At 48.2% G+C, this 15,237-nt stretch overlaps 1 protein-coding gene across 2 annotated transcripts in view; it reads right to left on the bottom strand.

Moving 5' to 3' along the window:
* Positions 1-8,041, bottom strand: part of LOC135904643 (high-affinity choline transporter 1-like) — a 34,826-nt gene extending 26,785 nt beyond the window's left edge. The window contains exons 1-2 of one of the 2 annotated variants that reach the window (XM_065435508.1): positions 7,513-8,041; positions 1,386-1,493 (exon numbers count right to left, since the gene is read on the bottom strand). In XM_065435508.1, the coding sequence (XP_065291580.1) occupies positions 1,386-1,493; positions 7,513-7,750 (346 nt within the window). In that variant the 5' untranslated portion in view covers positions 7,751-8,041. Of the gene's footprint in view, positions 1-1,385; positions 1,494-6,549; positions 7,427-7,512 lie in introns of those variants that run through there. The other variant, XM_070534048.1, reaches the window with a different exon arrangement.
* Positions 8,042-15,237: the final 7,196 nt, after the last annotated feature.

The following is a 15,237-nucleotide window of genomic DNA, read 5'->3' on the forward strand; positions in this document are numbered from 1 at the left end:
GCATGTTTCTCGCACTACTCACACATGCGCACAACGATCGGGCAAACGCGAGAAAGAAGGTCTCGTGCCAAACAAGTGAGCATCGATTAAAAACTAGCGGGAACCAAACCCTCTTGGACAATACGCAGTCTCAGATGTCCCATGCTGGGCCAACAATGCGAGAAAAAAAAGCGAACAGAATGGTGCCGCGGATAGTTAGCTTGCCAAGGCCGGATGCGTCATGTTATAGTGATCCCTCCAAGCTTATTTCTTTCCTTGTCTCTTGGAAAATCGGCGATACATGGTTGCCAGACCATCTCAACGACTGCTTGGTTCCGTTCCGTTCCGCTGCGGTAAATTCTACATTGGCCAAACGGGTCGATGTATAAACGACCGACTCAGGGAGTACTCGGCGGCTTTAAAGGCTGTTGCGGGTGGTATGCGTCTACCTGCACACATCGATAATTGCGGCTGCACTACGCTATATAGAAATACAACCATTTTAAACAAGTCTAATGACAGACTGGCGAGAGGAATTATTGAGGCGGGCCAGATATACCCACAATCTGCCACGTCTGTAAGTTGCTTTGACGGATAAAGAAATCAGGTATCTCCTCGGGCGACAGCATATTTTATAATTTTCGTATGTGATTATGCATGAGCTTTGTAGCTGCCTTTTGACTGCTCATGTGCGGCACTCCTCTTCCTGGAAAACCTTTCATAAAACTTCAGTTTTCAGTGAGCGTCTAGCCTGTCCACTCCGTTTCTTCCCGCCCATTTTTTTTTCCGCTCAGCGACGCTGCCTGATGCACCAACTGGCCCAGCAGTCTACGCTTCTATTTATATTGTAAACTCACCTATGCGTACAACGACGCCGGTTCATCTCTTCACTGCTTTTCTTTCCCGCCAATACTCTAAACGTTTCTTGCTTGCCTCGACAACTTACAACATAACATTCACATCAACTTTGAACCCTAGTGCTTCTGGAAGGTGGACGTTCCCTACGGTCCTGCCTACCTGGCGGTGTGATTGTTTCACATACACTCTGAAAAAAGTTTGCATCCTTTGGGGTGTATATCTGCCACACAGCAACAATCGTCATCTGCCTTGATGCGTTTCCTTTCTTGAAAACGCCGCGCCCGCTACTTTCCTGTCGGGAATGCTATGTTATGCTCATAGCGCGCATGCCGTTCGTTACTGAAAAGTACCGGGCTCGCAGCATTAAAGAAAGGAAACGCTCCAAGGCAGATGACGGCTATCGTTGTGTGGCAGATGTACACCCCAAAGGGCGTAAATTTGCCTAAGAGTGTGGGCAGTGACGAGGTAAAAGAGTGTAAGCACAACATTACAGCAGCTGTGCAGCGCGTCCCCTATTCACAGGAGCAGGATGACCGTCATGAACTTACCAAGAACCAGGCTCATCGCGTAGCCAAGCGGAGCTTGGCAGTTCACGATGCCGTACCTGTAGACTGCCTCGGCGGTGCCGTTCAGATAACCACCTCCAACCCAGGTTGCTGTAAAAGCAAGGATGTTAATTAGAAAAGGGTTGACATCTATCAGAAGGTTAAGTTCTGGCGAAAGAAACACTTTACAAAACATAGTGCACTGTATATACGTATCAAGTTTCTCGTTTTAGATTTTTCATATTCTTTACATCGCCTGGCGACGCCTCTGTTTTACATCCTTAGATGGAGTTCTGTAAAGGCACGAGTCATCTGCACACGAAGTCACAATGCTCAGGTACCTAATAGAAGATATTCACCAATTATAATATTGCGATAGCAATTATATGGGTGGTCCCGGTGAATTTTCGCCGTCGGCGTTGCCATTTTGTATTGTTGTATTGTTGTATTTTGTATGTTGTATTTTGGTATATGTATGCCAAGGTAGAAAAGTAGAAGATATCTTGCGCGCCAGGTTCGCGTAGAAGCGAGAGACAGCGCGAAGGACAATTCGCTCGCCTCTGCTGCCGCTCCTTATCACGCCAGCGTGAGTGTCCGCGGCCATCTAATTAGATGTGCTCGTCTTTGCCTCTGCACTTGAAGGCTTGTTTCGTTAGCGATTTTTTACAGCAATTTATGCAGCTTAGAAAATGACTAGCTTTACTTCGTATAGCTGTTTAATAATTTTCTATGGCCATGAATGCTTACTCTCACGGGCGAAGCAGAAAACTAAACTACATCCAAACCAAGTGAAGCTTAACCGTACGTCACTAATCACTAAGTACACTCGGCGATTTGAAACGCCATCAACGTACTTAAAATATATAAAAAGACAACAATGGTGTACACGCCCGGAGAAAAGAAGTAGTCCTGATTGAAGTGTTTCGAACAAACCACCATGGTGTCAGTCCCCTTTTACCAATGGGCACGTTTCTTATCCATGTCGCTCTCCATTGTGCATCGTCTGCTACTTTCGGGTAAATATAAAATGATGAATTGCTTGTTTTCAGCGCAATAAACGCCCATAATGGCGCACAGCAACGTTCTTTCGACATTCTTTGCATTTTTCGGGATTGTGCACAGCGGCATGACGGGGATTTGCGAACTACGAGGCTAGAGTTACTGTGTATGGAGCCTATACGGCAAGTCTATAGCGAGTATTCAAGTGACGTCACCGCACACCATTTTGTTGTACTTTTCACAGCTTCTACAGCGCTTTTGGAGATAAGCGGATTGAGATAACACGCAGGCTTTCACCGTGCTCGCTGTACAACAATATGGCGACCTTGATGACGTCAGTGCTTACCCCGTATACGAGGCAACGTTGCAGCGCACACTGTGATGTCAGAACCTGCGGCTTAACCTACATCGGCTGGTTCTTGGCGCGGCCGCTAGGGGACGAGCATTTATTTGAAGTCGTGAATAGATCAGATATCTTATAGCCTTCTAACGCGAGCGTCAGCCGCCCAGCTACTCAAGACACCAGATGCTCCCTTTTGGTCTGGGTTGCGGTGTGTGCGGCCATAGAGTTTTCTATAAAAGTTACTAGAGGTTACTCTGGCGATGAAATCATTCAACCATCATAGGAATACATTGATTTGTATGATATTCGTACTTGTGGACTCAGACGTTCTTGTCGATTTGTTTAGTACGCTTTATCTCCTTTCACTGTCGTAAATTATAGAGCCACTTATACTTTTGTAAGTGCCGAATAATCTGCGAACACGTACGATCACTACTGATTGCAGCGCTTCAGCTTGTCAAGGGGGCCGAATCGAAATGCCCCAAGCGCGTGAACGTGCTGGCCTGCCCGCGAAAAATTTATAGGGGCGTTCTATGCCACTTGCCGATGCATGCATCAGTGACGCAATGGTTTCAATATCGGGCTTCTGTGCTATAGAGATCCTGTGTTCGAATCCTGCCGTTGGACAACTTCTGTAAAGTTATTTAATTATTGCACATTACTTTGTTGAAAATTATGCATTTACAAAGTCACGGAGCCGTTTGAAACAAGAAAAATGAAATTTCGGCAAATGGGCCCACAAGATCAACAGCTATCTTGCTCCAAGGTTTATCTGGAAGGGCCACTGGCTGTAGTGGAGTGGGATAGATTTTAGCCCTTTTGTCTGCCGACTGACACACCGTGCAGCTTCGGACGGCAGTTTCTACTTGTTTGTCCAGACCTGGCCACCAGTACTTTTCACGAAGACGTTGCTTGATCTTCACAATTCCTGGTGCGATTCATGGGCAAGCTGAATAAACGTAGCAGTGAGCTTGGCTGGAACCACAATACGCTCCGAGCGCATAAGCAGACCATCTGCTACTGACAATTCCTCCCGGACCTCATAGTAAGGAGTGAGTTCAGCAGTCAAACATTTCTTCGCTGGCCATGATGTCTGAACAAGATGAGCAACCTCCTGGAGTTTGCCATCCTCGGCTGTAGCAAGTCGAAGGTCATTGACATGAACTGAATATGTGACCAGAGAAACAACTTCCTCTTCAATCTGAAGGCTATCTTCTGTGTCTGGAACAGGTAGCCGGGACAAAGCGTCTGCTACCTTGTTGTATTCTCCACGTCTGTACTGAACTGTGAAATTGTAACCAAATGAGCGGTCCACCTTGTGATGCGAAGTGGTCGCTGTCCTGTGCTTTGTGTCGAAAGTAGAGATACTAGGGCCTGATGGTCCGGTACCAACGTGAATGGTCGTCCCCAGAGATAAATGTGCCATTTCTCGCACGCCAATAGACACGCCAGGGCCTCCCGCTCTCCCGCTGAGTACTTCCGCTCCGTTTCTGTCAGAGTGAGGGATTGGAATGCAACAGTTAGACTCTGTGGGCCATGAGCCTGTTGTACAACTGCTCCCAGGCCATAAGCAGACGCATCTGCGGCCACAATATCAGGGAGCGTCCGGTCGAACATTCGCAGTATCTTGTGCGATGCTAGGAGCTTCTTTACCCTTGCAAAGCTCTTTTCGGCAGCGTCATCCCATTCAAAATGTACAACCTTACGAAGCAACCTATGCATAGGTTCTACCTCTTCAGCCAGGTGCGGAATAAACTTAGCATAGTACTCAACCAAGCCCAAAAATGAACGCAGCATGCTTGTGTCTGTGGAGGCGGCAGCGTGAACAATGGCATCAACCTTGGCTTGCAGGGGAGCTATTTCTTCCGAGCTGACGCGATGCCCAAGAAATGGTATCTCCGATGCATTAAACACGCATTTCTCATTGAGCTTAAGTCCAGCTTCAGAGATGCGTTGAAGAACTTGCTCCAGATTTCTCAATGGCTTTTTCAGTCCTGCCAAAGATAATGACGTCGCCTAGGTAGCACAGTACCCCTCTGCAGCCTCGCAGGACCGTTGTCATGAGTTGTTGAAACGCAGCTGGGGCTGATGCCAGTCCGAAGCACACCCTTTTGAAACGAAAAGGGCCATCGTGCGTAATAAAAGTAGTGAGGTGTCTGCTATCTGGGTGAAACAGCACCTGGTAATATATCAGAAGCTAAATCGAGCTTTGAAAAGTAGCGTGATCCACTCAGAGAGTGTAGCAGCTCTTCCGTCTGGGGCAAGGGAAATCTGTCGACTACAATCACTTTGTTAGGCTCTCTCAAGTCAACGCAGAGGCGGATACTGTCGTCCTTCTTGCGGACTGCAACGATAGGAGAAACCCACTCGAAAGTGTTAACCCTTTCAATGACATCAGAAAGAAGACGCTCAAGCTGGTCGCTAACCGGCTTGCGCAGAGAAAGTGGCAAACGTCTCAACTTCTGCACGACTGGAGAGGCTGACGAATCTTGACCTTGTGCTCAATACCCTTGGCAAGTCCAAGGCCTGGTGAGAACAAATGGCAAAATTTTGCCCATATCAAAGCTGGCATACCGAACTTTGGTAGACTTAGCGGACTCTGCTGTTCCTGGCAGTTTTAGCTGCTCCTTTCAGCATGGCATCTGAACCTTCTTCGTCAGCCGTGTGCAGGCAACGTAGCTGTGCACCCACAATATTTAGTTCTAGAGCTTGCACAGCGTCCAGACCAAGAAGAGAAGTCCCTCCGGGTGCGACATGAATTGCTATAACGGCCGTTTTTTCCTTGTATGAGATTCCGGCTTTAAATTGTCCCAGCACAGGAATCTTCCTGCGTTGGAAGTCCAACAAAGTAAGTTTAGAGCTGGTCAATTGTATTCTGTCTTCGAACACGCTTCGTAATTCTTGTTCCCGTATAATTGACACAGCGGATCCAGTGTCGACCAAGAACTTCACGACGCGCGGTTGCGATTTGGAGTTGATTGGCGTGACTGCCACTTCAATGTAGACACCCGTGGGCTTATCTTCGTAAACAGTGAGAATGCTGATGGCGTCTGACGTGTCCTGTTCAGAAACTACTTCGCGGACGTGAGCCGGGAGTCGTCCTCGCGCGCTGCGGCCGCTACGGCAGACTTGCATGAAGTGACCACGGCGGCCGCATGCGAAGCAGGTCTTACCGCGAGCGGGGCACACAGACGGCTCGCAACCTGCTGTGCCGCAATTACCGCAGACATCTGAAATTCCGCTGTACGGAGAGAGAGAGAGAGAGTAAACGTTTATTGTAGTAGAGACTGTTTGGTCATGGTGGGTGGAGCCCCTCCTCCAGGGCCCCACTGGTTACAGCGGCTCGCCGGGCCTGGTCAAGGGTCGCCAGTTGGCTTCCCAATTCCACTTCCGCGAGTCGCGCCTCCCACGACCAGTTACAACGGCGGAGGCCGTGCCTTAAGTTGGCGGGAGAGCATGACGAACGCGGGCTTGACTAGGGACGCGCGTGTCATTGTCGCTGAAACGCCGGTTACCTTGTCTCGTCATTCCAAAAGCGTCACGTTGGCGTGGCTGTTGTATGATGCGCTGAATGGGGTTAGCAAAGGCTTCAGACTCAAGCTGAGCTCGCTCACGAAGTAGCGCAATTTCAACGGCACGGTCGAAACTCAGTGCGTCTCCTTCCAATAACAACCGTGAACGTAACTGCGGAGATGCAACGCCGGTGATGAACCGCTCGCACATGTTTTCGTTTGCTTGCTCGCCGAAATTGCAAGAGGCAGCCAGTTTCTCGAAGCGCGAGGGCGAAGTCAGAGATGGACTCACCATCTTTCCCTGTGGACTCACCGTGTAGCTGACGGCGTTCGCGGAAGTGGTTGCGTTCAAGCCGAACGTTGCGCGTGTCGGCGAAATGTCGAGCCAGCGTCTCGCGGGCCACGTCGTATGCGTCTGGGGAACTCGTCGCTGTGGCGTCTTGCTCGGAGAGCGCGGCGTCCGCTCGATCAGCGGCTGAAGCAGCTTACGTTCGGCGCCGTTGGCGATTGGAGTGCATCGAAAGTGCGTTGTCCTTCCGGCCCCAAGCAGTGTAGTAAAAGAGCTCGGCGGCGGGGCGCAGGCAGGTCGGCGGCTCCCGACGCGAGAAGAAAATTCTCGAAGAGGCGTATCCAGCGAGGCCATGGAATGGCTGGAGTGCCCGGGGTGGCGAAAAATAGCGGCGGCGGCGAAAGTGCAACGGATCCCATCTTCGTCGCCAAATTGTAGTGTTGGCCAGCAGTGCGATCCACGGAAGAGCGACACGGATGTTAACCCATATCACACCAGACGCAAGACCCTTTATTCATGCGGGCACTGATATATCTATACGGGCAACAGTGGTGCCATCTCCTTATGGGCTTTGTTACGCAACTAAGGGAACCTAGTGTCGCCCTACGACACTACAGGAATACGGCGCGCTTTCTTGTCGCTTTCCTTCGTGGCGTGCTCAAGATTGAGCCGCGATTACCGGATCACCCACCCAAGCTTTCACTCTCACGTACAACGTACGGCGCAGGGTGTCTATTTTAACACCCTTGGATTTCATGCGGAACCTCATGCGACGCCTACGGTAGAAATGAGCCTGGAGTGTTCATATAATTGACACATCAATAAACATGTCAAGCACACGTAGGATACGTAAGCACATGCAAGAATATGACCCGACCCAACTAGCTGAAAAATCTGTAATCAGTCAAAGCCTCCGACATTTGCACGCGACGGCCAGCGCGCGCCATCTCGCAGGCCATTAACGCGCGCTGTAGACATTTCACTCACCGATCATAGAGGCGACGCCGAGCACCCGCGGCAACTCCCGATTGGCAACGAACAGCCTGAGCAGGACGTTATCCCTCTCGTCCTCGTCAATATTCCGCCTGGATATGCGGGACCCAAGCGGGCCGGTCGATTGGATCTGCGTCGGGGGCGCCTTGCGGCGTCCCCAGACGCCCACGATAATGACTGCAAAGTAGTACGCGATTATGAACAGCAGAGCGACTATGTTGATCGCAGCCATGGCGCCTTTCCTGGCCTTCCGCTTGGGACGAGGGCCGAATGGGACGTCCGCGTGCCACGGGCCGCACGCGAAACTCGCGAGCGGCGCTTCTGCTGCTGATGATTATTCCAAACATCTCCACGCACCCACAACAGGTTATTTGCCGCGGTGGCGCTTTGGCTTCGCGCTGCTAAGCCGGACAGCGAAAAATGCAAAGACTGACAGAGAGAGAGTGAGAAAGAAACACCCGTGTGCGTTGCATCAGTTGCACTTCCACGAATTACGTGGGGTTAAAATAAATCCGCATTCCCCCCTCTGCAGCGTGCCTCACCATCATATCGTGTTTTGGCCACGAAGAAGATGAAGAAGAAAATAAACTTTATTAAAAAGCATGGTTCTGCAGGTAGGATGGAGCTCTACCATCCAGAGCTCAGAACTGTCACGTCAAACCTGGGCTGTCCAGAGAGCCCACGATGCGGTGGTTAGGCTCGGCCTACCAGTCCCCACGAGGGAGCGGCCCGCAGCTCTGCCCTAGGGCAAAGCTTCTCAGGACCTCGTAATTAAAAGTTCTTTGTCTGTCTGTCTGCAGTTTTGATTGTGGTGGCCTCAGGTAGCGGCTCGAAGTGAACTCGGGTGGCATCTTCGGCTTGCCGGACGGCCCAGAGCTGGTCTTCCAGCTCCGAACTTTTGAGAGCCGCATCCCAGCGGCGGCCACGAATTTAGTATTCTTAATGCCCACAACGGGAGATTATCCACGACGCGGGCGCATGGTAATACAAGAAGAAATAGGAAAGTGATTCAGGTGGAATGCAAGTGGTGGAACTAATGGAGAGCAAGGCTTTAGTGAAGCGGTGGAGTCATTGCCATAAAATTAAATACAAAGCGCATCACGATTTTTAGTGCCGCATCGAGCACAATAATGCAATCTACAACACAAAACAGCCTTTACAGCCATCCTATGCGATGTGTACTCTTATGCAACGTTTATGTTAATGCACCACACAGGTCCCAACTTTAGCTCTGTAATGCCCAAACGCAGTTTTAAATCAAGGCGAATTAGAGCAGCTCCTTCACCTCTATTTTTCTCCAAGGAGAGTACATTTCGACAATAAGAAACAGTCAAATGCTAGGCAATATAAAATTTAATGTAGGAGGAAGTATAAACGTTATCTATACAAATGAGCTGACGGAAAAAATCACAATTTTAAGGTATGAAACTCAACCTATAGCATGTTTTATGATCTGTTGGTTATTACAAGGTTACCCGCCGTGGTTGCTCAGTGGCTATGGTGTTGGGCTGCGGAGCACGAGGTCGCGGGATCGAATCCCGGCCATGGCGGCTGCATTTCGATGGGGGCGAAATGCGAAAACACCCGTGTGCTTAGATTTAGGTGCACGTTAAAGAACCCCTGGTGGTCAAAATTTCCGGAGTCCTCCACTACGGCGTGCCTCATAATCAGAAAGTGGTTTTGGCACGTAAAACCCCAAATATTATTATTATTATTATTACAAGGTTACTATCACGCATTGTCGTGGTTTATGCACAACAACGCTCACAGGCTGCATCCACTTCTCAATTCGGCGCACGTGTGACATAGGCTCGGGCGATAACGAGGGTTCGCTGCTTGACGCCAAGAGACACGTGGTCTGCGGTCCATACGATGTTGCTAATGACGGCAGCTAATGACGGTAGCTCGGCGAATGATGCGGTTCGGCGGCAGCGGAGAGCTGGCCTTGGATGAAGTTGCGCAATCAGCTCGTGGATCAGAGATCACGGTGACATGTTCTTGGTGGGGTCTAGAAGCGATGGTAAGAACAATGCCCTCCTCTTAGGTGGCAGTTGTGGTTATGGGCTTAAACGAGGCCGACGTTAGCTGTTGTCCCTGCCCATGTATATCCATATATATATATATATATATATATATATATATATATATATATATATATATATATATATATATATATATATATATATATATATGTTATGACGCAGCAGTTATCACGACGTTTATTCCGCGTCAAAGATGCGGCGAACCGACCAAGCCCACAGCACGGATCACACTCGAGAGCCAGCCCCACAAACGCTGATGCAAAAGAACCCCATATGAACCCCACATGATGATGATCATGTACAGATGACAAAGAATAGCTTATAAATTCCCACAATATGGCCGTTTCTCTTTTTTTTTCAATGGGCCAAGCGTATTTAGAAAGATGACAAGCACAACTTATCGGTTATCCTTGATTTACTTACTCAACAGTGTCACCCGGTGGACCGAATACACGCAAATTGCTTTGAGCGATCAGTCGTGCGGCAATTTTGCGTCTATTCGCAGGCTTCTTTCGCGCTAGGAAGAAACACTTTTATGTAGCACGTAATAAGCAACAAAAACCTGTATCGCGAGTTTTTCATGTTCTACAGTTCTTTTTTCATTTACATTTTTCATGTAATTGTAATATTTGCAAAGATGACAAATGATTATGACTAATCTTGTAATTAGGCGGAATACGAAAAAGAATTACACTGAGTACCTCCAAGCGACTGCACACAACACTACCCTGGTTCTGTTCAGCTATATATGTATACACGTGGCATTTGCATATTTTTTATTATTGATACATGATAGTTGGGGCACCCTGTGTAGCCCTTCTCTGGCACTTCGGACGTTACGAGCTTTCTAGGTTTAGGAGGGCAGTCTGCATTAAGTTTCCATGGGTCCAGCAGGGGGGGGGGGGGGGGGGGGTAGTGCCACACTGAATGCAAAGCTAGAAAACAGCTTGTACTGCTTGCATATTTGCTTCGTAATAAAGATTCAAATGCACTTCATTGAAAGAAGGATAGAAAAGTTTTCAAAAACTCTACCCTCTGGCTGCTTTGGGAATCAGAAGAGTATAGGCTTGGGCTGGTTGGTAATACATAGTTACACTAGAAGCATAGCGCGGGACGGACGACAGACAAAGAAGACTAGACAGGACAAGCGCTAATCTTGTCTCGTCTTTGTCTATCGTCCTTCCCGCGCTATGCTTCTAGTGCTTTGGGAAAGGAGATTACTAGTAGCTCTGAAGATCCGCTGCGAATATAAAAACATAAGTACACATAAAAACGCGACAGATATCTGTTGTAGTGGCAGTGAAGGGCCTATTAACTGTCAAGATCGGATCCGCTGATTCAGATGACGCCACCGAATGGCTGCAAGTCCGGGACACTCCCACGGGACGCTCGGCAGTGTTGGCCCAGTGTCGAATGCTCTGTATACCCGCTTTCCAGTTGAAAGTCGGTATTCCCAAGTCATAACGTAAGTACCATACATGTATTGGACGTACTTGACGTACCGGTACGTTCGGCTCTTCACGTGCAATATATTTAAAGATGCAGCTTCCGTCGTTCAAAGATGTTCGCGAGAGCAAACGAAACTTGAGAGCAAATCAAACCTCTGAGATCATTGATAATGACTCAGTCAACAGAGAAGTACATTTATGACTCATGCGTGTCAATGGGTAAACGTGGGACAGCTGTGAGCGAGCGTCGACGTGGCAGTTACTATAGAATGATCCTGCAAAACATATTTTTGCCCTTTAAAATTCTTTCAGGATATCCCGTGATCCCCAGGCATGACGATCGCTGATAATGAAAGACACCATTGGCGACCTTCCCTGAACGTTCTTCTCGATGCATTACGCGTGCTTTATAAAACCACTGACTGTAAAAGCCGCTATTGACTGGTTTACTTAAGCAGTTGAGCGTAGCACCTTTACTGGCTCACATTCGTAAACTAAAGTTCGAAAGACGATCTGGTGGCTGATCAGTAGTAGTCTGTGTTTCATAGGACATCCACATGTACAATTGTGAAAGTAGGGGAATAGCAGGGAATATTTAAATCAGCGATAGGATTCGCGTAGTCGATGTTCGCCTCTTGTACATGGCTGAAGTCGCGTCGTAGTTAAAAGCCTAACAATAAAAAAGCACGAGCGATATTGCCCTTCATCGCAGAGTGGGCTATTACCGTAACGAAAGCTTCCATATTCCGCGCATTTCGACATCTCCGTCACCTCCGGAGATTTTATTCGATTGTCGGGGCCCACGACACGCGGAAGCCAGTACTGCAGGTGTCTTCGTGCCTGTGCAACTTGGGTCTTGTTTGCGAACGGATTTCCGTGCTCTCCGATCCTCGCTTAAGCTGGCACCTGCAGACAGAGGTGCTCCGACGCATCAGATGCTTTTAATGTGCTGGCATTGTACGTGTCTCAACGGAACCGAAAATTTCAAGGCATCTTTGCATGTGCTTTAAAGAGCTGGTGCGGAGATGAACTCGACGCGAAAGAAAAGGGATAAAGAAACACTCACGTCAAGGCTCATGACAGTGTGTCGAGTCAGCTCCGGAGAGGAGAAGGTGCAGGCGATGGCCGCGAAGCAAAATGGTAAGAGAGCAAGAGGCGCAAGATGACACATCTAAGCTTCCCACAACCAAACAAATAAATGTCTTCACTGATTCTTCAGCGTCTATTCAGGAAGTTAAGAAGGTTTACAAGTTGATGCAATCTCTAAGGGAGACTTGTCAGGCTTAAGAGGCGGTACCAGGCGGCTGATCTTCCAATCTTGAGGAACCTTGCCTACTGCCAGGACTCATTACAGATATTAAGGCGCGCACTTCGTGCCCGTTCACCAAGGTGACATAGTTTACGGGGGTATTAGCCATTGCTTAAGGGAGAATGAACCATTTTATTGGCAAGGCGAAACTACCTTCAACAACTATCATTATCAGCAATGGCTCGAGCATCTTCTTCTACAGCTGGCTCCGTTGCCGCTCATCTTTCCAGCTTACAATTGTATTTCTCTTCTGTCGTCGTAATGGGGAGGACGCGTTAAATATTTCTTTTTTATTTGCGGTTGAATGAATCATTGCTTAAAAGGGCATCAGCCATTCTTTGTCTTACATGACGGACGCATTTTATAACAGAAGTGATACGAGAATGTGTGTGCGTACCTATCGTCACGATGTCCCAGATGAGGACAATAAATATGTTCGTACCTTTGTTCAAAATTCTGTCACCTCTGTGCCGTGTGCTAAGCAGCTTCGCTGGTCATACACCTTCACAGAGTGGAATGGCTCATCATTTTTCTCGTCATAGATGTAATTGTGTTTACAGTGTATGACGTTCAGGCTTAAAAGTTAGCTCGAGAGTTCTAGTGACAATTTTAGTGACCTTGTAACAACATTTAACTTAATTTTAGCGATTCCTTTGTGTCCGTTTAATTATCGCTCCAAAAAAGCTGTCCTTGAAGTTATTCGATTTGTTCGCTCCACCCGCTGTGTCCACCATCGGCGCTATTTATCAACTCTGCCTCGCTAATAATGGGCACTGGATGTACAACAACACTACAGACTATCCCGTAGAACGTTCCCTCCACCAAATGGGAAACTAAACCGTGCTGATGCAGCCGCTTGGCGCCAGCTCCTGGCTAATACGTTCCCCAGCCTTGCTCTCCGCCACACTTTTTTTTCCCTACCCAGTTTCCCGACAAATGTGCTTTCTGTGCAGGACACCCAAACGGCTACCATTCTATTATATATATATATATATGTATGTATATATATATATATATATATATATATATATATATATATATATATATATACGGGAATGCTCCAAACCACCCGGCCTTCCTACAATACCAAATGCCTCCCCATCCCAGTGGGAAGCCGCTCTTTCCACACAGCCTTGGACAACCAGCGATACCTGATTGGCCAGGCCAATCGGATAGCAGCAGAAAATGGGGCTCTGGGCTGAGGGCTCCACCCTCTGGGTCATCATTACAAAATAATAACGTTTTCTACTACTACTACTATACTGCTGCTGTAACCAAAATTCACAACACGACACGCGCGTCACTTCGCTTCGCAACGCTTCGCTACGCTTCGTCACCACGTGCAACCGACCGATGTCTCGATGGCGCCTACAGGGTTGGTAATATCTACGAGCGATTAATCAATTAAATGTATCCCGCAAAGCGATTAATCGCCATAGATGTTCACCTTTCATTTTTAATCGGCTTAATCGATTAGCCATGTTCGATTAATCGCGTTCTAGAGTTTCACGGGAGCCGCACTAGAAGTCGCACTAGAACGGCGGAGAACGAGCAGTCACCGTGCAGCTGCGGTAGAGTGAGTGAGTGAGTGAGTGAGTGAGTGAGTGAGTGAGTGAGTGAGTGAGTGAGTGAGTGAGTGAGTGAGTGAGTGAGTGAGTGAGTGAGTGAGTGAGTGAGTGAGTGAGTGTGAGTGTGAGTGTGAGTGAGTGAGTGTGAGTGAGTGAGTGAGTGAGTGAGTGAGTGAGTGAGTGAGTGAGTGAGTGAGTGAGTGAGTGAGTGAGTGAGTGAGTGAGTGAGTGAATGAACAAACATTTATTTGGTCCTGCAAAGCGCGATAAAACGCGCACCCGGCTAATCCCACGACGGGACTGACAGATCTATAGTCTGCCGGCCCGATCGCGGGCGCGCTGGACGGCCAGGATTTGGTCCTCAAAGACGGGACTTCGCAGGAGCGCGTCCCACTCATCCTTGGTGAACTTCGGGCCCAGCGACCCGCACTCCCAGAGCATATGAGGCAACGTAGCTACATCCCCACAGGCCACGCAAGAACAAAGAGCGACCGTCGACTTTCCTTGCGAGTCTCGACTGATGTCGAGCCAAGCGCTTCAGTCTCTCTTCCCCCACACGCCACCCGAAGCCGGACGCTTGAAATCTCCCCGCAATCCATGGTATACTATGGCAAACCCATTCGTTGATCGTCGTGTGGCTCCCAGTCCACTAAGGACTTGGCACCGCATGCGCACCGGTTCGGAGTACGTATTCGACATGGCGATGGAGTTGATTCCAGCGAATGCATAGCTTCCGAGCGTCTATTATCGCATGCTGGTTGCGTGGCCATTCAAACAAGGTGTCGGTTTCACCCTAACCTCCCAGCCAGTTGGCATTCCCTCGCTCTGTAGAATAGAGCACGTGGCTTTAAATACTGAACCAGTAATTTTCTTTTCCCCTGTGCATATTGGAATTATTCGTAGATCTTAGTTGGACTTTGCCTTTCACTATTGCCGTTGTTCTTATTTCTTGTTTAGCTATACAGTACAGGGATTCACTTTGCGATTTGTTATGTGCACTCTTGCGAGTAGCTAGTTGTCCATTTTCCTGAAACTGATGTACTGCAATCCTTTTTTTTTTTACTCTGTTGAACTCGAAGTGTGTGAGCTGCCACGAACTGCGGAGGGACAGGCACCTTTGTCAGGCTTGATTGCCTTTAGCCCCTGTCCCTGCAGTGAGCTTTGTATATTGCGTACTGTAAATAAATAAAACAAAAACACTAGTGTCATTTATCGTGTTTCTCTAACTGCCATGTTATATATATTGTTTATCTTCTAAAAGGCCACTAGTGCCAATTATATATACTTCGTCTTTAACAACTTACAAGGTTATCTTTTACCAAACGTTTATACACTTGTATTTCTAACTTAGT

Source organism: Dermacentor albipictus, chromosome 2 (assembly GCF_038994185.2).
Source record: "Dermacentor albipictus isolate Rhodes 1998 colony chromosome 2, USDA_Dalb.pri_finalv2, whole genome shotgun sequence".
In the NCBI taxonomy this organism is placed as follows: domain Eukaryota; kingdom Metazoa; phylum Arthropoda; class Arachnida; order Ixodida; family Ixodidae; genus Dermacentor; species Dermacentor albipictus.